The sequence below is a fragment of the Saccopteryx bilineata genome, chromosome 2 (genome assembly GCF_036850765.1).
Source record: "Saccopteryx bilineata isolate mSacBil1 chromosome 2, mSacBil1_pri_phased_curated, whole genome shotgun sequence".
In the NCBI taxonomy this organism is placed as follows: Eukaryota; Metazoa; Chordata; class Mammalia; order Chiroptera; family Emballonuridae; genus Saccopteryx; species Saccopteryx bilineata.
In genome coordinates this window covers 177,119,725-177,147,165 of record NC_089491.1, presented here as the reverse complement: position 1 = coordinate 177,147,165, position 27,441 = coordinate 177,119,725, and the positions used below count along the sequence as shown (strand labels likewise).

The following is a 27,441-nucleotide window of genomic DNA, read 5'->3' as shown; positions in this document are numbered from 1 at the left end:
TCTCCCTACTCTCCCATTCTAAAAGATTCTATTGTAACTTCTGATCAACTTTTGGGAATCCTTCTAAGGCTGTTGCCTCCAAATACCATTTAGTCTCTTCAGAACTCCTCTGCATTTACTGTGGGCCACAGACTGGGCTAACAGCTGGACACATGCTTTCTCATTCAATCCGCACAACCATTCTATGAGGTCAGTATAATTACCTATAATTTACCTATAAGGAAACATCACTTGAAAAGTTAAATATCTTGGTCAAGGCTCCACTGATTGTAGGAAGGATGAGGATTTGAAACCAGCACTGACTACAGCTGCCCTTGAGGCCATGTCTCAAACTTGCATAGGTGAAACATCCCTCTCTTCAAGATATACAAGTGCATCTGGGGAAGCAGAATTTTATACATCTACTCATTACATTTTTAAGTAGAACAATGAATCTCACTTTTGACTTTTTTTTTTTTTTTTTTCATTTTTCTGAAGCTGGAAACAGGGAGAGACAGTCAGACAGACTCCCGCATGCGCCCGACCGGGATCCACCCGGCACGCCCACCAGGGGCGACGCTCTGCCCACCAGGGGGCGATGCTCTGCCCATCCTGGGCGTCGCCATGTTGCGACCAGAGCCACTCTAGCGCCTGGGGCAGAGGCCACAGAGCCATCCCCAGCGCCCGGGCCATCTTTGCTCCAATGGAGCCTTGGCTGTGGGAGGGGAAGAGAGAGACAGAGAGGGAAAGCGCGGCGGAGGGGTGGAGAAGCAAATGGGCGCTTCTCCTGTGTGCCCTGGCCGGGAATCGAACCCGGGTCCTCCGCACGCTAGGCCGACGCTCTACCGCTGAGCCAACCGGCCAGGGCTCACTTTTGACTTTTGGAGACTTGGGAGTTCCATGCCCTCTAGCTATTTTCTTACCCTCTGAGTCAGTGGAAAATCTTCAGGAGGAAGGCTGCACATCTCAGAGATAGGGAGAAAGAGGAGAAAGGAGGGGTTGGGGGAATCCACATTTGCACTTGGCAATGGGTTAGAGATGGAGACTCCTCCCCAGGCCTATCTACCCCCTGGAATACTGGGAAACTAGCCCTCTCTTTGGGCATGGCCAAAGCTAGAGGTCTTTTCTAGATGTTGAGTGGTATGGTCAGGTGGGAACAGGGAGTGGCAACCAGATGGGATCTCCAGCATGCTATAGGGAGAGAGTTCAGCAGAAGGGGAGCCCTGTGCTGGACTAACACCACGGTATGCATTTTGGCTTTCAGGATATAAAGGGGGAGAAGAGAATTAACAGAAAAGGACAGATGAAGAAAAGGAGGGATGACAAGACTGTAGGTGTTTCAGCCCTTGGCAGGCTAGTGGGCTGGCTTGTTATCTGCCCTGGTCTCTTTCTGTAACCCAAGCCCCCACTGATATCACCTGGGAGGAGAACACAGAACAGGATGAAACCATGTGCTCCACCCTCAAGAGAGCACCAAGCCTCCTCCCTACTTGAGCCCCCACCCCCCCACCACACAAAAAATGATTGATGGAGTGATGGTCTAGTTTTTTATTTAGAAACCTGATTGCTCAAGAACCTGATGGGTAGTTCTGTACCCTACCCTTTTCACTGGATTGTGTCAGAGGTGGTGGGCAACTTTCTCCCATTTCCTCAGCAACAGGGGAAGGTGCCTCCACTCAGAAGCACAGATTGTAGGGAACAGTGTGGAAAGGGAAAGGAGCAGGAAACCCCAAGCCAATCCGAGAGAACAAGCTAGGTGACTCCCAACAGCAGCAGGGGCAGGATCAAGGGCCTGTTTCTTAGGGCCTGCTACATAGCACACACTTCTTGCTCCCCCTGCTTTACTCCACTCAAGAGATCTCTAAGTAGGGAGGGAACAGAGACCAACCGTTTGAGGATATAACAAGAGAGGGGTTGTGGGGAGAAGCCTGGGACAGCAAAACGCACAGGCCTGGGGTGGTCTTCGAGCAGCTCTCAGCAGTAGCAGCAGCACTCAGCCTTTGGCTCCTCCACAGCCTTGGCTGGGCCCCTGAAGTCCCCAGCTGGGCTGTACACTGCTGTTTTGCCTTCAGCGCCCCAGGGGGTGGGAGATGGGTGGGGAGGCAGCGGGGCCAGTCTAGGAAGACCCTGGACTCCTTGGCAAACAGATGGTAGTAGTGGTCTCAGAAGTCAAACTCATCCGGGTCCCCTGTGCCCTCCCCACCTCCAGAGCCCCACACCCGGCGGTAATTGTTCTCCAGCTCTTTCTGCCGCTGCCGCTCCCTCTGTGCCTCTTCAGCTCCCTGCACCTGGCGAGGGGGTAGGGGGTAAGCAGGAGTGCTGGTGGCAGAGCCAGGGAAGCACTGGGCGCTGGAGCTCCAGCCCCAGAACTAGCAGCACTGGGAAGGCAGGGATGGAGCACGAACACCTCATACAGGACTCTTGCTGAGGGCCCAAGCACCCACCTGCCAGAACCAGCAGCCTCTCTTAGGGCTGAGGAAACTGAAGCTCACCAAGTGAGCCTGGGAGGTGCCTGTGTCACTCAACCATGCTCACCACACCACAGCACGAGATAGGGGAGGGGGCAGGCTGGAGGTCCAGGGCTGGGGGTAGGACGCCTCTCACCAAGATATTGAAGAAAATCTCCTTAAGGTTTTTCGTGTCTTCATCAGTCAGCCAGCGTGCATCCTCCTCAGTCCCTTCAGCCCCAGGCCGGACAATTTTGATCTCAATTTTTCCTGGAAAGAAGTGGGATGGGCAGTGAGAGAGGAAGATGGGGAGCTTAAGCGCAGGTCTTCTGCCCCCAGGTCCCCAGCCGTGGTCTCCAGTCCACCTTGACCCAGCCCCTCTGCTACCGGCAGAAGGTAGCCAGCCCTTCCAACAGCTCTTAATCCAGCCCCGCCCTCCAGGGCCCACCTTCAGCTGTGAGTCCCTCCCTCTCCAGCAGCTCTTTCACCAGCCCCTCGATTTGTTTCAGCTGTGGGTTTTCCCGTTTCATCTCGAGGACTGTCAGATCCTGATTGGGGCCTCCTTGATGGAGCTTGGTGACCCGGACCCGGACTCTGTGCTCAGGATCCTCCTCTTAGAGGGGGAAACACACAGGAAGACACAAAGCAGAGCTGTGACTCCAGGGTTATGGGCAGTGGTGGTCACTTCTCCCTAAGCCATCGATTGGTTTAGGCAGTTATTCCATCTCAAATATGTATATGAGCCAGGGCCCAAAATAAATTAGCCCTCCAACCCACTACAGCCTATAAATCTCCCTCCACCAACTGCAGCCTCCCTTCTTCACTCCAGATCCAATAATTCTGCCCATCACCAACAGGTCAACAACTCTTCTTTCATTTGATTGATTTTATTGAGACAGAGATAGGAAGGGCGGCAGGGAGATAGAGAAAGAGAGAGAGAGAGAGAGAAAGAGAGAGAGAAGCATTCATTTGCTGTTCTACTTAGTTGTGCATTCTTTGGTGGCTTTCAATATGTGCCCCAACCTGAGACGTGTCCGAACCTGCAACCTTAGTGTTTTGGGACTACACTCGAACTGACTAAGCAAACTGGCCAGGACCTCAACAACTGCTTTCTGAAGCAAAAATCAGGCCACCTGGGCCTACAAAAAAGTTTCGTTTTATTTTTAAAATTTTTATTTATTGATTTTAGAGAGGAAGGGAGAGAGACAGGCAGATAGAAACATCGATGTTCCTGTATGTGCTCTGACCTGGGATCAAAGCCACAACTTTTGCTATGGAAACAATGCTCTAAGCCAGTGAGCAACCGGCCATGGCAAGAAGTTTTGTTTTAGGAAGCAGGAACATGCTCTCCCTCTTGAGAGTGCACCTATGCCTTTCCCTTCCCCCGCTTCTCCCCCCCTAGCCCCAGGCATATTACTTTTTCTTTTTCTTTTTTTTTACAGAGACAAGAGAGTGAGTCAGAGAGAGGGATAGACAGGGACAGACAGACAGGAAAGGAGAGAGATGAAAAGCATCAATCATTAGTTTTTCATTGTGCGTTGCAACACTTTAGTTGTTCACTGATTGCTTTCTCATATGTGCCTTGACCGTGGGCCTTCAGCAGACCGAGTAACCCCTTGTTGGACCCAGCGACCTTGGGTCCAAGCTGGTGAGCCTTGCTCAAACCAGATGAGCCTGCGCTCAAGCTAGCGACCTCGGGGTTTCGAACCTGGGTCCTCTGCATCCCAGTCTGACACTCTATCCACTGCGCCACTGCCTGGTCAGGCCAGGCATATTACTTTTGCCGTTGCCTTTCTCCTATGCTTCAAAGGCCCTTCTTAGTTGGCTCACTTCTACTACCTCTATGACTTTCTAAATAAACTTTCTCTTATAATTTGGAAATAAAAAATAGAAGCAGGTTGAAAAGCTATGGTTTGGCACTCCCATGTTGGTTGGTGCTCAAAACATACTTCAATGTTTATAGAGAAAGTAGGATGGAAGGTTTGAAACTTGAACATTTCATTTGGAATGTCTGATTTCAAATTCACAGAACCCCATGGAATGGGCACAATGTGATGCAAAGTTCTGAGTGTTGAAAGGCTGCATCCTGCACAGATGTGTGGTCTTCAGCACACAGACTCAGTCACTCAGTTAATAAGATCTACTGATCACCCACATGTGCCAAAGTGCTAAGCACTGGGCATATGGGAGCCAGTCAGGAAATAAGATAGACATGCTGTAGAAGCTGCTTCCCCAAGGGATGAGTAGGAGGTAAGCAGCCAAAGAGATGGAGGCGGCGGGAAGAAGGCAAGAGTGAGAACAGTGCTCCAGAAAGAGGGGAGAGAGTATGCACCTTCAGAAGGGAAAGAACACACTGCCCTCCTGCACACACCAGCTGAGGGAGAGATGGGGGACTTGGCTTCCTGATGACAGCTCTCACCTGCTGGTCGGAGGGAGGGGGGAGGCTTTCTGGGGACAACCCTCCTTCTGTGCTTCTTCACCAGCTCTGGACTCTGCTTTTCCTCCAGCCTTTTGATGAGTTTGCTGAGAGTGGATGTCAGGGCCAGCATAGCCTGATCACGCTCCGACTCCTTCTTCAACCCATCTGGGTCCAGCTCCTTCTCTGTCTGGGATACCCAAGGGAGGCACGGAGAGTCAAGGGGCAATGAAGGTCAGTGGTCCATACTCTACCAGAGAGTCATGTCTAAGACTCATCCCTCTCTCTGATCCACCTTCCCCCCACCCACTCCCTTTCAATTAAACAGCTATCGTTTCAGAGAGTACTGTCCCAGGCTGTGCTAGGTGCTGACCTTTCTTCCCATTCAGCCCCTCAGCCTGCCCTGCCCCCAGGAGCAGACTGCTGTAGAAGCAACGGAAGAAAGAGCCACACTCACCTCCTGAATGATGTTCTCCAGTTCCTGCTCCATGCCGGCCTTCACCTCTGAGCGGAGCTGCTCTCGGTCTGATGGGAGCAGTATCCCCTCCAGTTCCTTCTCAAACTCTCCCAGTAACTGCTGTTCATCCTCATCTTCATCTTCATCCTCATCGTCCTCCTCCTCTTCCACCTCGTTCTGATGTTCTGTGTCACCCTTCTCCTTCACCTCTGGTTGCCTCTGAGGGGCTTCTGCAGCACTGTCTACAGGCTGCTCTTGGCCTGCAGTTGGCTTTCCCTGTGTGGATGGGGATCAGAAGAAAAAGGCAGATCATTAGGGTTTCAGTAGAGAACATGGTGGGGGCCTGCGGTGTGGCAGTGGGGGATTGAAAAGGAGTACAGGGAAGGAGTAAGCTCTATGGGGCCCAGCTCAGGCCCAGGTCAGGGTGGTTCTCCAAAGGCTCCCAGCCGGCAGGCTCCCTTTCCCTGAGCAGGGCCCATACCTTTTTTGTTCCACCTTTCAGCTCCTCTATCAATTGAATCAAGTCTGCAGGACTCCGAATGACTTTGACCTGCACATTGTTCTGAAAATCTGAGATAGAAAAATAGGAATGAGGCCCTGGCCAGTTGGCTCCGTGGTGGAGCGTCAGCCGGGCATGTGGATGTCCCGGGTTCGATTTCTGGTCAGGGCACACAGAAGAAGCACCCACCTGCTTCTCCACCCCTCCCCCTCTTGCTTTTCTCTTTCTCTCTCTTTCTTCTCCTCTCCTCCTAAAGCCATGGCTCAAATGGAGCAAGTTGGGCCCAGCACTAAGGACGGCTCCATGGCCTCCACCTCAGGTGCTAAAAAATGGCTCCTTTTGCAATGGAGCAATGGTCCCAGATGGGCAGTGCATCACCCCTTAGTGGGCTAGCTGGGTGGATCCCAGTCAGGGCGCATGCCTCCCCTCCTCTCACTGAAAAAAAAAAAAAAAAAAAAAAGAATGAACCCGTTGTGTCCTAAATTCTACTTTGACTTCTCAAGGAGAGGATGGAGGAGACCAAGGAAGGACATGGTCCCTACCTCCAGGAGCTACCTGTCTGGTCAAAGAGACAGGGATCAACATAGCCCTCCAGACAGCACTGGCCTAAGGTGGACTCACAGGTAAGGGAGAGAAGGATGCTGACAAGCTACTAAGGCCCCTGCTCTTTCATATACTGCTGAGGCCCTTCTGGCAGTCACCCCAGTTTTTAGGACTCGAGAAGAGATTCTAGGGCCAAGTGCTCCTCTTCCCTGGATTCACTGTCTTCTCAGTTCCAGACATTTCACTGTGAACTACAGATCCATTCTCATTTAATCTCACAACAACCCTCTAAATAGGGTGACGACCCACATGTTATGAGTAAGGAAACTGAGGGTAAATGAAATTGTCCAATGTTACAAAGATAGCAAGTAGTAGAACAACTGTGTCTGCTACCTCCACGGAAGAGAATTGTTGTCTACAAAGAGTACCAACTTCTGTAAAAATGAATTCCTGCTGCCTGGCTGCCCAACTCCCTCCAACCCCCAGTTTTTATCTCTACCCCCACCTCCACCCCTGCCAACCTGAAAATACATTCAAGCAGTGAAGAAAATGTGGAGGGTTCACTCACCGTTGGGAGAGCTTGGCACTGGATCTGCTGGCTCAATGTCTGGTTGCTGCTCCTGATGAAAAGAGGGCAGAGTCAATTATGTAAGCTTGGTCATGCCCACCATTCTCTTAAGGCAATGGTTCTGCATATAGCTTGCATCGCCAGACAGATGCAGGATACCTCCTAATGATCTTAGCTTGAGCGGCCCTCCATCCCACAGGCCAGGTTCAGCCTTATCAGAGAAATGGCTGGGAAGCCAGCTCCCACCTCAGTCTGTGCCTCCTCCCCTCCTTGGACCTGGTCCTCTGGCTCATGAATCATCTTCCAGAAATCTGATTCCTTATTGTCATCCTTGGTTGGGCTTGCACCTGGGATACAGAGAACAGAGAGAAATCAGAAAGGAGAGGAGAAATGGAGGGAACAAATAGAATGAGGACATTCTGCTCCTGTTCCCAGGGTGGAAGAGCCCATGCTACTCTTTCACCCCACACCCAGAAGTCAGTCCAGGACAAGAAGACTGGATGGGGAAGGAAAGAAATGGAGACAAGTACCAAAGAACAGGTGAAGCAAGGTCCTACCTGCTCTCTTTGTGGGCGCCAACCCAGGTTTGGTCTCACTCCACATTTGAGGGTCCAGGTCTTGCAGCTCCTCTATCATTTTATCTTCATATTGCTTTGAGTTTACTGAAAAACAGCATGCAGGCAGGACAGAGATACATTCCTCTTTAATATTCTACCTTCTGCTTGTCCTTGCCCATGTCTCTCTTTCCTTTCCTTGCTCTTTTAATTACTCACCAGCTTGCCTCTGAACGTAGGCCGTGTACTCCTCAGGCTGCAGGGCAGGGTGGCAGAGAATGGCCTGGGGGGCAGCGCTGGGCGGAGGCCGGAGGAGAGGGTGAGGGCAGAGCCGTGGAGTCCGAATGGTCAGCACATAGGAGCAGGACAAGGGTTCATCCACACGATCAATGTAGTCCCCAGAAATGCCAACACCTTCGTCACAGAGGAACTGTCAGGACAGAGAGGGCAAATAAATAGTAATTACCACCAATAATTATCTTTAGTTCTTAGGAATTAGGACCCAAAGTTACTAGAATATATTACCTCAAATGTCCAGTTTTCAACAAAAAATTATGTCAAAGAAATAGTTAATTGGGACCCTTACATGGAAAAGCAGGCAACAGAAAATTCCTGTGAAAGGGCACAGATGCTGGATTTCATACAATATTAAATATTCTAAATATTAGAAGAGGAGAAAGACCCCCCCCCAAATCAATAACCTAACCTTCTACCTTAAGAAAACTAAAAAGCCTGACCAGGTGGTGGAGCAGTGGATAGAGCGTTGACCTGGGATGCAGAGGACCCAGGTTCGAGACCCTGAGGTCCCCAGCTTGAGCAAAGGCTCATCTGGTTTGAGCAAAAAGCTCACCAGCTAGGACCCAAGGTCGCTGGCTCGAGCAAGGGGTTACTCGGTCTGCTGAAGGCCCGCGGTCAAGGCACATATGAGACATATGAGAAAGCAATCAATGAACAACTAAGGTGTCGCAACGAAAAACTGATGATTGATGCTTCTCATCTCTCTCCGTTCCTTTTTTTTTTTTAAAGATTTTATTTATTCAATTTTCAGAGAGGAGAGAGAGAGAGAGAGAGAGAGAGAGAGAAAGGGGAGGAGAGGAAGCATCAACTCCCATATGTGCCTTGACCAGGCAAGCCCAGGGTATCGAACTGGCAACCTCAGCCTTCCAGGTCGACGCTTTATCCCACTGCGCCACCACAGGTCAGGCTGTCTGTCCCTATCTATCCCCCTCTCTGACTCTCTCTCTGTCCCTGTAAAAAAAAACAAAAAAAAACCTAAAAAAACATCAAATTAAACCCAAAGCAAGCCGTGGGAAATAAATGAAATAAAAATAGAAAAGCTATAGAGAAAATCAATTAAACTAAAAGTTGGCCTGACCTGTGTTGGCGCAGTGGATAAAGCGTCGACCTGGAAATGCTGAGGTTGCCGGTTCGAAACCCTGGGCTTGCCCGGTCAAGGCACATATGGGAGTTGATGCTTCCAGCTCCTCCCCCCTTCTCTCTCTCTGTCTCTCTCTCCTCTCTCTCCCTCTCTGTTTCTCTCCTCTCTAAAAATGAATAAATAAAAAAATAAAATAAATTCAAAAAAAAAAATTTAAAAAAAAACAAACAAAAAAACTAAAAGTTGATTGTTTTTGGAGAGACAGAGAGAGAGAAAAGAAGGGAAAGAGAGAGAAGCATCAACTTGTTGTTCTACTTAGTTGTGCACTGCTTACTTCTCATATGTGCCTTGACTGGGGGTTGAATTGGCAGCCTCAAGGTTAACCAGTGACCCCAGGCTTAACCCGAAGGCCTTGGGATCATGTCCGTGATCCTGGGGTAGAGCTACCAACCCTGTGCTTGAGCTGGCAACTCCACGCTCAAGCTGGCAACCTCAGGATCGAGCCAGTATCCCTAAGCTCAACCCAGTGACCTTTGGTTTAAAACTGGTGACCTCAGTGTTCTGGGCCAATACTCTATCTACTGCACCTCGACTAGTCAGGCTAATAGTTGATTAATTTTTTTTAAATTTATTGATTAGAGAGATAGAAAGAAATACCAGTTTATTTTAACATTTAGTTGTGCATTCATTGGTTGCTTCTTGTATGTGCCCTGACTAGGGATTGAACCGACAACCTTGCTATATCAGGACAATGCTCTAACCAACTAAGTTACCCAGCCAAGGCCAATAGAAGTTGCATTTTTTTAAAAAGAGCAATATGCCCTGGCTGGGTGGCTCAGTGGGTAAGGTGCTGACCTGGTACACCAGAGGTCACAGGTTCAACCCCCAGTCAGGGCATGTATAAGAGGTGATCAATGAATACACAACTAAATGGAATAATCAAGTGAGGCAACCAGTTGATGCTTCTTTCTCTCTTCCCTCCCCCCTCTCTCAAATCAATGGAGGAAAAAAGATTAATAAAAATGACAAAACTTTAGCTAGATTTACCAAGAAAAAAAAGAGAAGGCTCAAATCAAAGATGGGACATTATTACAAACCATACAGAAATAAAAAGGATTGTAAAGGAATACTATGAATACCTATATACCAAGAAATCAGATAACTTAGATAAAATGGACAAATTTCTTGAAAGACACAAAATATCAAAACTGATTCAAGAAGAAATAGACAATCTGGCCTGATCAGGTGCAGTGGACAGAGCGTCGGCCTGGGATGCAGAGGACCCAGGTTCGAAACCCCAAGGTTACCACCGGCTTGAGTGCGGGGTCACTGGCTTGAGCATGGGATCATAGACATGACCCCATGATAGCTGGCTTGAGCTCAAAGGTCACTGCCTTGAAGCCCAAGGTCACTGGCTTGAGCAAGGGGTCACTCACTCTGCTGTAGCCTCCGGGTCAAGGCACATATGAAAAAACAATCAATGAACAGCTAAGGTGCCACAATGAAGAGGTGGTTAGATAGCTATCTCCCTTACTATTCCTTACAGAATACAGTCAGGATTTATACAGGTTTATGCACTGTGATATATTTCACAATAATTTTTGTAAGTATGATTAGGAAAAAATGGTTATAGCATTAAGGTATGAGAGAGAGAGACAGGAAGGGAGAGAGATGAGAAGCATCAACTTGTAGTTGTGGCACTTTAGTTGTTCATTTATTGTTTCTTGTACATGCCTTGTTCAGGGGGGCTCCAGCCAAACCAATGCCCTCTTACTCAAGCCAGCAATCCTGGGCTCAAGCTAGCGACCTTGGGCTTCAAACCAGCAACCTTTGAGTTCAAGCCAGTGACGATGGGATAATGTCAACAATCCCACACTCAAGCCTGCAACTCACGCTCAAGACGGATGAGCCCGTGCTCAAGCCGGGGACCTAGAGCATTCCAGGTCAATGCTCTAACCATTGTACCACCACCAATCAGGTTCTCTCTATACTTTTTTTTTTTTTGGTATTTTTCTGAAGCTGGAAACAGGGAGAGACAGTCAGACAGACTCCTGCATGCGCCCGACTGGGATCCACCCGGCACGCCCACCAGGGGGCCACGCTCTGCCCACCAGGGGGCGATGCTCTGCCCCTCCGGGGTGTCGCTCTGTTGCGACCAGAGCCACTCTAGCGCCTGGGGCAGAGGCCAAGGAGCCATCCCCAGCGCCCGGGCCATCTTTGCTCCAGTGGAGCCTCGCTGCGGGAGGGGAAGAGAGAGACAGAGAGGAAGGAGAGGGGAAGGGGTGGAGAAGCAGATGGGCGCTTCTCCTGTGTGCCCTGGCCGGGAATCGAACCCGGGACCCCTTGCACACCAGGCCGATGCTCTACCACTGAGCCAACCGGCCAGGGCCGCCTTATACATTTTTAAAATAAATCGATCATACTCTGGATGGTCAGGAGGTACGAGGACGTACATGAACATTCGTACTACTCAAAGAGTTAATGAAACAAACAATAGGATGAACAAAGTCAAAAGGTGGTTCTTAGACTAATAAAATAGACACATCTCTAAAGCAAGACAGATTAAAAAAATAGAGAGGCCCTGGCTGGGTGGCTTGGTGGATAAAGCGTCATCCTGATGCACCAAAGTGACATGATTCAATGCATACACAACTAAATGTAACAAGTAAGTGGAATGAGTTGATATTCCCTCTCTCTCCCTCCCTCTCTCTATCAATGGAAAAATTAAAGAGAGAGAGAGAGAGAGAGAGAGAAATCACAGTCAATATCAGGAATTAAAAAAAAAAATCTATCTGCCTGACCAGGCAGTGGCACAGCAGATAGAGTGTTGGCCTGGGACATTGAGGACCCAGGTTCAAAACCCCAAGATCACCGGCTTGAGCGTGGGCTCAGCTGACTTGAGTGCAGGGTCACCAGCTTGAGCATGAGATCACAGACATGACCCCATGATCGTTAGCTTGAGCCCAAAGGTCGCTGGCTTGAAGTCCAAGGTTACTGGATTGAGTAAGAAGTCATTGGCTCGGATGGAGTCCCCTAGTCAAGGCACATATGAAAAAGCAATCAATGAACAAACAACTAAGGTGCCACAACTATGAGCTGATACTTCTCATCCCTCTCCCTCCCTGTCTGTCTCTCTTTCACTAAAATAAAGAAAAAAAATCTATCTTTAAAAACAGATTATGAAAAAGTAAAAAGACACTCTACTTTTATGGCTAACACATTTGAACATGTAGACAACTAAGTGACAGCCTATGAAATTATAATTTATTAATGCTTCATACGCAGTAAAGTTAAAAAGATCTAATAATCATATGTATGATACCAAAAGCACAGGCAATAAAAGAAAAAACATAAATTACACTTCATAACTGAAAATTTTTGTGCTTAAAGGACAGAGTCAAGAGAATGAAAAAGTAATCCACAGAATGAGAAAAAATGTTTTCAAATCATATATTTGCTAACAGATGAATAACCAGAATATATAAACACCTCTTGTAACTCAACAACAAAATACAAATGTTCCCATCCAAAAATGAGCTAAGGATTTGAGTAGACATTTCTCCACAGAAGACATACAAATGGCAAGAAGCACATGAAAAGACGCTCAGTATCTTCCTCTAACTTCTTGCATCAGAGAAATGCAAATCAAAACTGCAATAAGATACCACTTCATACTTATTAGGATGGCCATTATTGAAAGAAAGAAAGAAAGAAAGAAAGAAAGAAAGAAAGAAAGAAAGAAAGAAAGAAAGAAAGAGAAGGAAGGAAGGAAGGAGGGAGGGAGGGAAGGAGGGAGGGAGGGAGGGGAAAAAAAAGTGTTGGAGGGGGTGTAGAGAAATTGGAATCCTTGTGCATTGTTACTGGAAATGTAAAATAGTACCACTACTGTGGAAAACAGTTTGGCAATTCCTCAGAAAGCTAAACACAGCATTACCTAAGGTATCTTCCACTCTTAGGTCCATACCCAAAAGAACAGAAAACAAGAAGTTAAATAGATACTTGCACATGACTGTTCATTGCAGCATTATTCACAACAGCCAAAAAGGTGGAAACATCAGAGTATCTATCCATCAATAGATGACTAGGTAAACAAAATGTGATATATACATACAATGGAATATTATTGAATATTCCATGAAAGAAATGTGCCATAAAGTATGCCATACAAAGGAATCTGATATATGCTACAACATGGATGAACCTTGAAAACATTATGCTAAGTGAAATAAGCCAGACGCAAAAGGACAAATAATGCATGATTTCCCCTTCTATGAGGTACCTAGAGCAGGCAAATTCAGACAGTGGGGAGAGGGGGAAATGAAAAGTTACTGATTAATGTGTACAGTTTGGGATGATGAAAAGTTCTAGAAATAGTGATAATGATTATGAAAAATTGTTAATGCACTTAATACCACTGAATTGTATACTTAAAATGGGCAATGCACCAGATTCATAAATAAAATATGTACTCCCCATAACCCAGTGATTCTAAGTATCCCCCTGGAGAAACCCTGGCACATTCACAATGAGGCCTACATTGCAAGACTGTGTAACAGCATTAGATTGAAAGCCAATGGTTTCTCAACAGAGGAATAGTTAAATAGACAATGAAACAATGCAATCATTACAATAATTGAATTAGATATCTCCATGTTATGCCTCAGAATGGCAAAAACACTAATTAGTGAAAAAGCAAGTTGATAACACTGATGTATAATTTTAAGAATTTTTAAAAAATAGTTTAGCCTGACCAGGCGGTGGCGCAGTGGATAGAGCACTGGACAAGGAGGACCCAGGTTCGAAATCCTGAGGTCGCTGGCTTGAGCGCTGGCTCATCTAGTTTGAGCAAGGCTCACCAGCTTGAGCCCAAGGTCACTGGCTTGAGCAAGGGGTCACTCTGCTGTAGTCCCCTGGTCAAGGTACATATGAGAAAGCAATCAATCAACAACTAAGGTGCCACAACAAAGAATTGATGCTTCTCATCTCTCTCCCTTCCTGTCTGTCTGTCCCTCTCTGACACACCAAAAAATGTTTATTTATTGATTTGAGAGAGAGAGAGAGAGAGAGAAAGGTGGGGGTGGATAGGGGAGAAGCAGGAAGCATCAACTTGTAGTAGCTGCTTCTTTTTTTTTTTTTTGTATTTTTCTGAAGCTGGAAACGGGGAGGCAGTCAGACAGACTCCCGCATGCACCCGACCGGGATCCACCCGGCCCGCCCACCAGGGGGCGATGCTCTGCCCATCCCGGCCGTCGCTCTGTCGCGACCAGAGCCACTCTAGCACCTGGGGCAGAGGCCAAGGAGCCATCCCCAGCGCCCGGGCCATCTTTGCTCCAATGGAGCCTCGCTGCAGGAGGGGAAGAGAGAGACAGAGAGGAAGGAGAGGAGGGGTGGAGAAGCAGATGGGGGCCTCTCCTGTGTGCCCTGGTCAGGAATTGAACCCGGGACTTCTGCACGCCAGGCCCACGCTCTACCACTAATCCAACCGGCCAGGGCCAGTAGCTGCTTTTTTTATGTGTCTTGACTGGGCAAGCTTGGTGTTTCAAACTGGAGATCCTAGCATTACAGGTCCACATTTATCCACTGCGCCATCACAGGACACTTCTCCCCCTCCCTTTCCCTCTCCTTCTCCCCCTCCCTTTCCCTCTCCTTCTCCCTCTCCTCCTCCCCCCACCCCTCCCCTTCCCTCCCCCTCCCCTCCCTCTGATGTATAATTTTAAAACAAAAAACAATATATACTGTCTCTGATATGTGTATCAGTAATAAAGCTACAAAGAGAAGAGGGAGATGGGTGTGGTTGTTTATGGAAAGGAGGGAGAGAGAAGAAATGCGAGGCTGGGCTTTAACTATATCATTAGTGTTTAACTATATCATTTATTCTTTTATTCAAAAGCTAGAGACTGAAGCAAATATGGTGAAGTGTTAACAGCTGTTGAATTTGGCAGTGGATTTATGGGTCTCTATGACATCATTTTCTCTGTTTGAAATGTTTCATAATTAAAAATTAAAACGGAAAAATATCTTAGATCTCGCTGAAATTTTACATAAGAACATTTTTACATAGAGATAGGGATCCAAATTTATTTAATTCCAGATCACTGACCAACTGTTCCCAAATCCCATGAAAATTGTACTTTTCCCAAACTGTTCCTAATAAGCCACTGGGAAGATGGAACTTCACCACGCCTGCCCTGGAATGAGGGTTTTACTCAATCACACAAGCAAAGAACTGGAGTGGTTTGTTAGGATATGAGAACTAAAAAGAGAAGCAACCTGGCAGAAATGCCCCCAACTTTCTGTCACTAAAACTCCTCCAGACCTCCCAGCAAACACACCACCTTTTCATTCCAGTTACAAGCCTAGAGCCCTCCATCCCTAGGTAACTGCACTCCTGTGTTCTGCATCCCAGTCCTGCCCACATTCTCTTCTCACTCTTTTCCCTGTACCTTAACTTCTCCTTTCTACTGGGTCCACTCAATGGCATTTAAACGTACTCCTACCTTGATAATGCACAGTCACTGTGGAAAACAGTGAACTATCTGATGACCCAGCAAGTCCACTTCTGGGTATATAGCCAAAGAAATCCAAAACAATAATTCAAAACAATATATGCACCCCTATATAAATTGCAGGATTTTGTTGTTGTTGTTTTTTAGCAAGATAAAAAGAGAGTGAGAGAGAGACAGACAGGAACAGACAGGAAGGGAGATGAGAAGCATAAACTCATAGATACAGCACTTTAGTTTCATTGATTGCTTCTCATATGTGCCTTGACTGGGGGGCTGTGCCAGCTGAGCCAGTGACCCCCTTGCTCAAGTCAGCAACCTTGGGCTTCAAGCCAGAGACCTTTGGGCTCAAGCCAGAGACCATAGGGTCATGTCTATGACCTCATGCTCAGCTGGTGAGCCTGCACTCAAGCTGGATGAGTCCACAATCAAGCCGGCAACCTCGGGGTTTCAAACCTGCGTCCTCTGCATCCCAGGTCAATGCTCTATCTACTGCACCACTGCCTGGTCAGGCTAATTGCAGCATTATTTACAACAGTCAAGATATAGAGGCCCTGGCCAGTTGGCTCAGTAGATAGAGCATTAGTCTAGCATGTGGATGTCCTGGGTTCAGTCCCCCATCAGGGCACACATGAGAAGTGACCATCTGTTTCTCTTCCCCTTTCTCTCCCCCTTCTCTCACTCTTCCCCTCTCATAGCTAGTGGCTCAATTGGTTTGAGCATCGGCCCCTGGTGCTGAGAATAGCTTGGTTGATTTGAGTATCGGCTCCAGACAGGTGTTGCCAGGTGGATCCCAGTAGGGTAGCATGCAGAAGTCTATCTCCCCTCCTCTCACTTAAAAAAAAAGATAAAAAGAAATTTAAGTGTCTATGGATAGATGAATGCATAGGGAAGATGTGGTACATATGTACAGTGGAATATTACTCAGTCATAAAAAAGAGTAAAATCTTACCATCTGCGACAAGGATGGACCTAGAGGGTATTATGCTAAGTAAACTAAGTCAGACAGAGAAAAGACAAATACTACTTATATGTGGAATCTAAAAAACAAAATAAATAAACAAACAAAATACAAACAGATTCATAGATACAAAGAACAAACTGATTGTGGCCAAATGGGGAGATTTGGGGGGACAGGTGAAAAAGGCAAAGAGATTAAGTACAAATTGGCTGGTGGCAGTCATCTCCTACTCAGCATCATGGCTTCCCTGAGACCCCTTGTGAAACCCAAGATTATCAAAAAGGGGACCAAAAAGTTCATCTGCCACCAGTCAGACCAATATGTCAACATTAAGCAGAACTGGCAGAAACCCAGAGGCATGGACAACAGGGTTGACAGAAGATTCAAGAGCCAGATATTGACGACCAGCGTTGGTTCCGGGAACAAGAAGAAAACAAAGCACATGCTGCCCAGTGGCTTTTGAAAGTTCCTGGTTCACAATGTCAAGGAGCTTGAAGTGCTGCTGATGTGCAATAAATATTACTGTGCTGAGATTGCTCACGTCTCCTCAAAGAACCGCCGCCAAAGCCATTGTGCAAAGAGCAGCACAGCTGGCCACCAGAGTCACCAATCCCAATGCCAGGCTGTGCAGCGAAGAAAATGAATAAACAGATTGTGTGCAGCACACTGTATTTGTGTTAATAAAACCATAAAATTCTGCCAAAAAGAAAGTTCAAATTGGCAGTTACAAAACAGCCCCAGGGATGTAAAGCATAGCATAGGGAATAGTCAATATTACAACAACTATGTATAGTGTCAGGTGGGTACTAGACTTATTAGGGGGATCACTTCATAAGTTATAAAACTTCTAACCACTACGTTGTAAAAAATAAAAATTAAAAATTTTCCTGGCTGAAAAGCTCAATTTGTTAGAACATCATCCTGATATGCAAACACTGCTAGTTCGATCCCCAGTCAGGGCTCACATAGAAACATATCGGTGTTCTGTTTGTCTCCCTTCCTCTCTCTCTAAAATCTATAAATTAAAAAATTTTTTTAATTAAAATTAAAATAAATAATGCCCCATATTTAAAATAATTTTTTTATTAATGTTAATGGGGTGACATTAATAAATCAGGGTACATATGTTCAAAGAAAACATCTCTAGGTTATCTTGTCATTCAATTATGTTGCATTCCCATCACCCAAAGTCAAATTGTCCTCTGTCACCTTCTATCTGGTTTTCTTTGTGCCCCTCCCCTCCATTCTCTTCCTCCCTCTGCGTAAAAATTTTTTTTAATTAAATTTTTTTTTAATTAAAATTAAAATTATAGCCTGACCAGGCAGTGGCGCAGTAGATAGAGCGTCAGACTGGGATGCGGAGGACCCAGGTTCGAGACCCCGAGGTTGCCAGCTTGAGCGCAGGCTCATCTGGTTTGAGCAAAAAGCTCACCAACTTGGACCCAAGGTCGCTGGCTCGAGCAAGGGGTTACTTGGTCTGCTGAAGGCCCACGGTCAAGGCACATATGAAAAAGCAATCAATGAACAACTAAGATGTCACAACAAGAAACTGATGATTGATGCTTCTCATCTCTCTCTGTTCCCGTCTGTCTGTCCCTATCTATCCGTCTCTCTGACTCTCTCTTTCCCTGTAAAAAAAAAAATTAAAATTATAATAAATTATGCCCCCATCCTAAAACGCAAAACAGCACATGCCCCAACCCCACAGCTCCTCACTAGTGCTCACCTTTCCTTCATGTCCAGACTTCACCACTGTCCTTAATACCTTGCCTTTGCCACCACTGAGACTCTGGCAAAGATTGCCAATGACCTCTGTCATAAGTCCAACCAAAGGACTGGTCAGGAGCAATAAGAAGTAGAGGACTTAGAAATTTTCTTCTGGTGTTCATGCCTACCATCTAAATATTTTATTTCTATGTACATGCTTTGCTTAATTAAAATAATTACTTCCACAATCATTCACAGTTTTTAATTTTCCTTTTCCTTGAAGGTTGAGATGCAGCCAACATCATGGACTGGTCTCTACTTGAGACATGTCCTTTCTGGGTTCCATGTCACCATAGTCACCTCTCTGATCCCTTATTCTTTACAAAGCCCCCTTCTGCTTTTGTTTACAATGACAGCTCCCTCAAATTTGTTCCACTTTCCTCATCATATATTGTTTCTTTGGGGGAGATTTTATCCATACCATGACTCCAATCATAATACATTGATGACTCCTAATCTTCTGGGTTCAATTCAGATCACTCCCTTGAGCTCCAGACTCACAGATCCAACAGCCTCCTGAGATATCTCTACTTCGATACCCATAGCTACTAAAATCATCCTGCTCAAAAACAAAGTAATTTTCCTTCACCAAAGCTACTCTTCTTTTCACTATACCTATGCCAATAATAGGAACCATTATCTATCTATAGTTGTTCAGGTCAGAAACCTGGGGATCTTACTATTGATTTCAACTCCTAAATCTCTCCTCCAAATAATCACATTTCATTCCTAAGCCAACTTGTTTCCTCACCTGGGTTGCTGCAACCACCTCCTACCCAGTTTCTCAATGATTTTCTGTACTCCAGTCAGAGTGCGCCTTCTGGTGATGGCGTAATGAATAGAGCATCAACTCGAAACCCTGGTTACTAGTTTGAGCTCTGGTTCATCGGCTTAAGCACGGGGTCTCCAGCTTGATGCTGGGTCTCCAGCATCAAGATGATCCCAGGATTGCTGGCTTGAGCCCAAAGATTAGTGGATTGAAGCCCAAGGTCAGTGGCTTGAGCAAGAGATCACTGGCTTGGCTTGAGCCCTGGGTCAAGGCACATGACATACATTCAATGAATAAAGAAACTGAAGCAACTACCAGCGGATGCTTCTCACTCTCTCTCCTCCTTCTCCCTCCCTTCCTGTCTTTCTCTCTCTCTCTCTCTCTCTCTCTCTCTAAAAAAATAAAACTGAACATGTTGCCTGGCCTGTGGTGGCTTATGGATAGAGCGTCGACCTGAAACACTGAGGTCACTGTTCAAAACCCTGGGCTTGCCTGGTCAAGGCACATACAACAAGCAACCAATAAACAGCTAGAGTGAAGCAACTATAGGTGATTCTTTTTGTTACACCCCCACTCCCCATAAAATCAATAAATAAAATCTTTTAAAAAAACAACTGAGGCCCTGGCCGGTTGCCTCAGTGGTAGAGCGTCGGCCTGGCATGCAGGAGTCCCAGGTTCAATTCCTGGCCAGGGCACACAGGAGAAGCGCCCATCTGCTTTTCCACCCCTCCCCCTCTCCTTCCTCTCTGTCTCTCTCTTCCCCTCCTGCAGCCAAGGCTCCATTGGAGCAGAGTTGGCCCGGGCGCTGAGGATGGCTCTGTGGCCTCTGCCTCAGGTGCTAGAATGGCTCTGGTTGCAACGGAGCGATGCCCCAGATGGGCAGAGCATCGCCTCCTGGTGGGTGTGCTGGGTGAATCCCGGTCGGGTGCATGCGGGAGTTTGTCTGACTGCCTCCCCGTTTCCAACTTCAGAAAAATACAAATAAAAACAAACATACAAAAAAACAACTGAGTATGTTATCATTCTGCTTAACATACTTCATTGGCTCCCCCTTGTTTCTCAGATTGTCCAAATTCCTCAGCATAGCTAGTTTCAATCCACCCAGCTCCCTGCACACAACCTCTCAAACCATCTTCCCACAATTCCTACCAGTGGTTGTGAATACCTCACATCCTGGGATAGGCCGTCCTCTCTAGACTCCAGGCATTTTGCACTTATGGTTCCTTCCACCAGGGGGGCTCTCTTCTTTTCTCTCCCACACCTCTCCAGCTGCCAGGCAAACTCCTCATCCTTAAATTGTCAGTTCCAAGATCACTTTTTCCAGAAGCCTCTCCTTTACCTAGACTCAGTTAGTTCTTTCATTTGGTGCTCCCTTATGATATGTACTTCACCTGTCAGGGTATTTATCCTGTTTCTTGTGGATGTTTATTTAATGTCTGTCTCCTCTGAGCAGAACTTAGGTCTCTCAGTCATCATTTCCCCCCCAGATTCTATTATACTGGTTTGCATAGAGAATATGTTCAATAGATAAGAGGAATATGCAATCTTTACCCTCAGTTCTTGCCCTACTGAAGTTACACAGAAATAAAGAAATAATTAGAATACAGTGAAGTGCTATAATAGATTATATACATGTGGATGCTTGTGAGCTGCTATGGTCACAATGGTTGTGTCCCCCTAAAATTCCTATGTTGAAATCCCAATGTGATGATATTAGGAGATAGGGCCTTTGGGAGATAATTAAGTCATGAGGACAGAACCCTCATGAATGGGAACAGTATTCTTTTTTTTTTTATTTTATTTTTATTTTTTAAAATTTTTACTAACTTCTTTCCAAAGCTGGAAACAGGGAGGCAGTCAGACAGACTCCCGCATGCGCCCGGCCGGGATCCACCCGGCACGCCCACCAGGGGGCGATGCTCTGCCCCTCTGGGGCCCCGCTCTGCTGCATCCAGAGCCATTCTAGTGCCCAAGGCAGAGGCCACAGAGCCATCCCCAGCGCCCGGGCCATCTTTGCTCCAATGGAGCCTCCGCTGCGGGAGGGGAAGAGAGAGACAGAGAGGAAGGAGAGGGGGAGGGGTGGAGAAGCAGATGGGCGCCTCTCCTGTGTGCCCTGGCCGGGAACCAAACCCAGGACTCCTGCACACCAGGCTGACGCTCTACCGCTGAGCCAACCGGCCAGGGCTGGGAACAGTATTCTTATAAGAGTCCCCACAGAGCTCACTAGACCCTCTCCTATGTGAGGGTACAAGAAGTCTGTGACCCGGAAGAGAGCCCTTGCTTGACTGAGCTGGCTCCCTTATCTCTGACTAACATCATCCCAGGTACCCCACCTGTGGTACTTTGTTATACAATAGCAGCCCAAACAGACTAAGACATGGGTATATGTGGGTGTGGATGGCTGCATAGGGAGCGTTTGAAAGAACACAACTAACTTTCTGGATTAGCCAAGAAAGTCACATAAAATAGGTGACATTTGAACTAACTTATCATTCATTCCTTTCATTCAATAAATAGTCTATAGGCACCTATGTGGTGTAGGCACCGTTTCAGGCACTGAGGATAAGTCAGAAAGTAAGGCAGACATTGTCCCTGCCTTTCTGGAGCTCATTCTAGTGGAAGCAGTCACAAAGAAAGATAAAATTCAAACAAGGAAGATAATTTCAGGAAATGATACATGCCTTAAAGAATATAAAACACTATAGGTGTTTACCCGGAGACAGGTAGAAGGATGTGTGTGTGCGCGCACATGTATGTCTGTGCCAACATCAGGTCTCCCTGTAGAGATGGCACAGTATATATAATCTGAATAAGAACTTAGTGCCATCCATTCAAATATCTGTGGGAAGACAGCTCTAGGCAGAGGGAATAATGAGACCAACAGGTTCAAAGGACAGAAAACAGGCCAGTGAGAGAAAAATACAATGAGTGTTTTTATCTCTAGGCCAGACCTCATCCTTGAACTCCAGAGTATCAGAGCCAACTACCAACCCAACACCACCAGTGGACTGTCTAATAGGCATCTTGGCATTCGTATCACCAACACCAACCTAGTTTCCTCCTCCAAATCTGCCCCTTCTCATTTTACTAAATGATAATACTACTCTTCCAGTTGCTCAAGCTAAAAATCCGGAATCACACCTTTTTTTTCTTAATTGATTTTAAAGAGAGAGGAAGGGAGAGAGAGAGAAACATTGATTTGTTGTTCCACTTATTTATGCATCCATTGATTGATTCTTGCATGTGCCCTGACGGGGTCAAACCCACAACCTTGGAGTATCTGGATGACACTCTAACCAGTCATGGTAACTCTAAGCTACCCAGTCAGGGCCCCAGAGTCATACTTGACTTCACCCCACATTCAGTCTGTCAACAAATCTTTGGCTCTACCTTTAAAATACATTCAAAATTCAACTGCTTTCTACCACCTCCACTGCTACCACCTTGGTCTGGGTTGAAATATTTGGAACCTACCTTTTAAACAAGGCAGAACCATCCAAAGTTTTCCAGTATGGGCAGAGAAGTGACATATGCTTACGCTGGTGTGTTGGACCAGCTCACAAGAGTCAACTGATACATTTTCAGGAATGTTGCAAGACAATTGATATCATGGTGTAACATGAATTTAGCCATGGTGAGAATATCTATACCATGGACATTGGCAAACATTATAAATTACGGCTCTTCTTTCAACCCCTTTACCCTGGTAAAATTTACCAGCACACAATTGTATGTACAAATCTTTATTACAGAAAGATAATTCTTGTGTCACATGGCTCTCTGCAGGGTTGTTTGTGAATGCACATTAGAATCACCTAAGGAGCTTTTCCCACCATATATCCACCTGTCCGCTTGAATTCACTAAGGACCACTAGATCACGAACACTTGTTAAGAGTGATGCAGTTGAGAGATGAAGGTATCAAGAACAGGAAAGAAGAGGAGAGTTGTGAGAGAAATCTAGATTGAATGAAAAAGCTTTGGTGTTTACTCTGAGAGAACTAAATTCCTTTCCTTCATATCACTCCACAGTCTGTAATCACAGACTCATTTCTGTGACTCTTTTGTTAACATCTGTTGTCCTTTCTAGACTATGCATTCCATGAGGGCAGGGGCTGCATGTCTGCCCACGACTGTATCCCCAGAGCAGAGCCCAATACCTACAAAAGGACAACCTCACTGAAGAGTCATTAAGTGGAAAAAGGAAGACAGAGGAAGAGAAAGAAGAGTCAATAATGACACCCAGGTTTCTAGCTTAGATGACAGAAAGGAGAAACATGTAAAAAATAATAAGTGTGTTTGGGGTTTGGAGGGGAGGATTTGGGAGATGTTGACTAAAAGTGCTTCTGCATCTCCAGGCAGTGACATCCAACTGGTAGCTGGATATATGAGTCTTAAGTTTTTGTTTAGGGTCTGGAAGAAGTCCTCTTGACTGTAAAATACAACCTTGCCCTCTTCCATTAGAATCTGAATGGTCTTTGAGGAAGTATCAACTTCCCTCTTTAAAGACTCACCCGAACTTCAGCCTCCCGGGGCCTCCCGTTGAGGTCACACTTGGACCCATTGCCATAGGTCTGGCTATGGTAGCGTTTCAGGCGATGCTGCTTGGAGGCCTACAGAGGACATCAGCAGGAGAGAGGGGGCATGAGAAAGACAGTAAGGAGGAATAACGGTCACCAAGCCCCAAGAAACATGTCAGCTAATCCTGACCCCCCACCCTCTTGTCAGGACTCTTAGTCTGCAGCCAGCAACCCTTTCTCTCCTAATCCCACACTCCTGCCACCTTGGCTGTTTCATCATCCCAGTCGAAGGCTGATTGGTAGTAGCCGAGATAGAGGACTTCACCTTTGATCTCTGAATCTGCAAGAGGAACCACAGTGAATCACAGTTATTCTCTTCTAAGAGGACTAAGAGGGAAGGGGACTAGGGAGGCAGGTCACTTTCCATGATAGGTTGCTGAGGGTTTAGGGAAAATGTAGGCATCTGTCACCTTCCATGTGGTACTGTTGGATGTGGCGTCCATAACAGAATTCATATGTCCACCAGTCCTTGGTCTGAAAAAAAAAATGACAGGGATGAAATGCAGGTATCTCTTCTTGGAACCAAAATCTCTCCTGGCTCCAGGACATATAACCTCTCATCTACTCCTCATATTCCTTTGCTTCCATACTCAATTCATCAGATTCTCAGACAGGAGAGAGTGCTGTTTTATTCTGTAACTCAGCGAAATATCTCTAAAGACTGTTTTCCATCTGTGGGCTTTCTACACCTCCCCCCTTTTTTTTATAGAAGCATTCTTTTTAAGATTTTATTTATTCATTTTAGAGAGGGAGAAGAGAGAGAGAGAGAGAGAGAGAGAAAGAGAGAGAGAGAAAGAACAGGGGGAGAAGCAGGAAGCATCAGCTCCCATATGTGCCTTGACCAGGCAAGCCCAGGGTTTCAAACTGGCAACCTCAGCGTTCCAGATTGATGCTTTATCCACTGTGCCACCACAGGTCAGGCTACACCTCCCTTTTAAGATACTTTTTAATCCCTTTTTGATCTCCATGGTGATAAGAACTCATGGTATTCTGGAAGCACTCAGACCAAGGAAACATAAAATATTAATTGAACCTCTATATGAATTCTTGTGCTATTCTAGTCACTGCAGATACAACTATAAACAAGGTAAACTCTCTGACCTCATGGGCCTAAATTCTAATACTGGGACTCAGACCAGAGATAAATAAACTGATGATTCAGTTAATAAGAAGATTTTTAGATCATGAAATGTGCCATGGTGAAAATAAAATTGCCCTGGCCAGTTTGCTCAGTGGTAGAGCATTGGCTGGGCATGTGGATGTCCAGGGTTTGATTCCTAGTCAGGGCACACAAGAGAAGTGACCATCTGATTCTCCACCCCTCTCCCACCCCTTCCCATCTCATAGCCAGGGCGATTGGTTCCAGAGAACCACCCACTTTGCTGAGGATGGCTCCATAGAGCCTCACCTCAGGTGCTAAAAATAGCTCGGTTGCAAGCATGGCTCCAGATGGGCAGAACATTGGCCCCAGACAGGGCTTGCTCTTTGGATCCTGGTAAGGGCACATGTGGGAGTCTGTTATCTCCCCTCCTCTCACTTGGAAAAGAAGAAAGAAAAAACAGAAAATAAAATAGGATATTGGGGCAGAATGATAGATACAGCGGGTGACTTTACCAGGAAGGTTTCTCTAGGAGAATGCCACTGTCATGCTACACTGACCCTCTTTAGGCACCTCAATCTCGGCTTAACCTTTATTCTGAGATCCATCCTAACTTCCTTTACATTCAACAAAGTATCATCAGTAGTTGAAAGATTCTTTGCCTCTTTCTTGTCTGTACATGTCTACTCCTCCAATGGCCTTTTTAACTCTTAACAGCTCCTCCCCACATCCCACCTGAGAATCACTGACACTTTGATTCTCAGACACACAGCTAGTTCCCAAGCCCTCATTCCATCCATCCCGTTCCCCTTCACCTTCAGCAGGCAAGGAGCATCTTTCATTGGGCTCAACAACTCAAGGATCCCAGGCCCTTGGTAAGCAGGTGTCTCCTCCTCCCTTTCACGCTGGAAGTGAATGGCTCCAGCTGGCAGGCGACATTCATAGCGCTGCTTGTACTTAGATGAGACGATCACCACGTCTGAAGCTTGGCTCTAGGAAAGAAGGGAGGGAGAGTCGGAGGACAGGCAGGCAAAGAGAGGCTGGGGTCAGAAAAAAACAATGAGATCCCTCTGAGAATACTGGGGGAGAACCCAGTCAAGACAGAATGAGTCTGACCAGGCGGTGGTGCAGTGGATAGAGCGTCGGACTGGGATGCAGAGGACGCAGGTTCGAGACCCGAGGTTGCCAGCTTGAGCACGAGCTCATCTGGTTTGAGCAAGGCTCGCCAGCTTGAGACCAAGGTCGCTGGCTTTAGCAAGGGGTCACTCGGTCTGCCTTAGGTCCCCAATCAAGGCACATATGAGAAAGCAATCAATGAACAACTAAGGAGCCACAACGAAGAATTGTTGTTTCTCATCTCTCTCCCTTCCTGTCTGTCTGTCCCTATCTGTCCCTCTCTCTGACTCTCTCTGTCTCTGCCACACATACACACACAAAAAGACAGAATGAGCCACAGATTCTCCAGCTGTGCTTGCGGAGTGAAGGGAAAGGGAAATACCACTTCTTCACGGGGGCGGAGTCTGAACATATTTCAATCAGGAACTAGGACCGAGCTGACAAAGGGAAGCTCCACCCTCCCAGTCCCTGGCCCAAAGAGAATGTGTCTCAGTCTGCGATCCTCAGGAGACATCGTACAAATCCTACCTACTCTTCCCGATTCTCCTTTGACTCCCGCCGCAGACTCCAAAACGGCCCTTCTTCCTCCACTTTTCCCTTTCCGCTTGCCCCGGACCCTTGTCCGCTCTACGCCTCCTCACCTGCCCTCCCATGACAGGCAACGGCAGAATTTCGATCCCATAACGCATCTCACTCAGCTCCTCCAGGTTCAGGCTCCCGACACCGCTGGTCAGATTTGCCGGTGACAGGAACCCCAAAAGCAGCAACACCAACGGCCTGGACAGCACCGCTTCTGCCGCCATCTTTCACTGTTGGTCTCATCCAGAAGTTTTTCCGCCCTAAACAGGGCAGCGGCCTCAGTACGTCATTAAAATTGTCAAGTCTTATTGGCTGGTTGTTCTGTCTCTCTTAGGTATCTTGGTCCCGTTTGTGAACGTGGCTGCAAAGCCCACGGAGAGGTGGATCACCACGATAGCAAAACCATTCACTATGACTGATTGGTCCGAGATGCAACCAATCACTGACGAGATTAGACATCCACCGTCTCCCGGTTCTAGAGAGGCACCGTCTCTGCTCTGGGCCCTTTTAAGCAGTTTTATTCTGTCTTCGCACAGCTGTCGCCCACATCTCTTCTTACTATTTTTTTTAGTTGTTCCTGCATTGTATCCCGCCTCCGCCAGGCGGAGGATTGACGCCAATGGTGGGTCCATGCAACATCCCTGAAAAATACTTGTTGCAAAACAAGCTATTACATAAAGACATTTCTTTTCATGTATACATACAATTTTAGGGCCATGTGGTAATTGTGTCAAAACCTTTCTACACGATTCTGTCTGTATAATATGTTGTCTTACAAAAAATTATAAACAATGGGAATTTTCATTAAAATTGGGGCGGGGGAAGATGCACAATTTATCCTTCAGGCCATATAAAAACAGAGAGAAAGGAGATAACAGCAGCAAAATTTTAGAAGCTAAAAAGCAAATAAAGGAATGGTAACTGGTTTAGCAAGCCTGAGAAACTGATTCCTAAACAAAGGTAAACAAGAGCATGATTACACCTTTGGAAAATTTCTGTGGGGAATCTGACCAGCCCAAAAGAGAAATCCCAAAAATACTCTCATCAGGTTTCTCTTAATAAAACCGATGGAGGAATCCTACAATTAAGCCTTTGGCCTACATACCCAGCCCTCACAATATTTCCAATAAGATTTTTAATGTCCTCACTCTTTTTTTTTTTTTTTTATAATTTTATTTATTCATTTTTAGAGAGGAGAGAGAGAGAGAGAGAGAGAGAGAGAGAGAGA

At 46.4% G+C, this 27,441-nt stretch overlaps 1 protein-coding gene and 1 pseudogene across 2 annotated transcripts; one reads left to right on the top strand and one right to left on the bottom strand.

The window, feature by feature from the left end:
* Positions 1-1,512: 1,512 nt before the first annotated feature.
* OS9 (OS9 endoplasmic reticulum lectin) lies at positions 1,513-26,464 on the bottom strand. 2 transcript variants are annotated; one of them, XM_066258839.1, is made up of 15 exons: positions 26,276-26,464; positions 25,334-25,510; positions 23,830-23,893; positions 23,623-23,699; positions 23,354-23,452; positions 7,683-7,893; positions 7,467-7,571; positions 7,156-7,256; positions 6,910-6,961; positions 5,781-5,869; positions 5,300-5,575; positions 4,846-5,032; positions 2,875-3,039; positions 2,584-2,696; positions 1,513-2,267 (listed from the first exon to the last, which is right to left on the bottom strand). In XM_066258839.1, exons 1-15 carry the CDS (start codon positions 26,435-26,437, stop codon positions 2,142-2,144), a joined length of 2,004 nt encoding a protein of 667 aa, XP_066114936.1. In that variant the 5' UTR covers positions 26,438-26,464; the 3' UTR covers positions 1,513-2,141. The 2 variants fall into 2 exon arrangements, with proteins under 2 accessions (XP_066114936.1, XP_066114937.1); XM_066258840.1 differs by lacking the exon at positions 2,875-3,039.
* Positions 16,523-16,952, top strand: LOC136323071 (large ribosomal subunit protein eL32-like; annotated as a pseudogene).
* Positions 26,465-27,441: the final 977 nt, after the last annotated feature.

Bases quoted from the DNA above. Each gene is read 5' to 3' on its own strand.
- OS9 (XM_066258839.1), bottom strand. From the start codon at position 26,437: ATGGCGGCAGAAGCGGTGCTGTCCAGGCCGTTGGTGTTGCTGCTTTTG. The intron at 7,572-7,682 runs GTGAGTAATTAA...GCTGTTTTTCAG, and splicing joins CTACGTTCAGAGGCAAGCTG to TAAACTCAAAGCAATATGAA. The intron at 3,040-4,845 runs GTGAGAGCTGTC...TCCCCCTCTAAG, and splicing joins CCCCTCCCTCCGACCAGCAG to AGGAGGATCCTGAGCACAGA.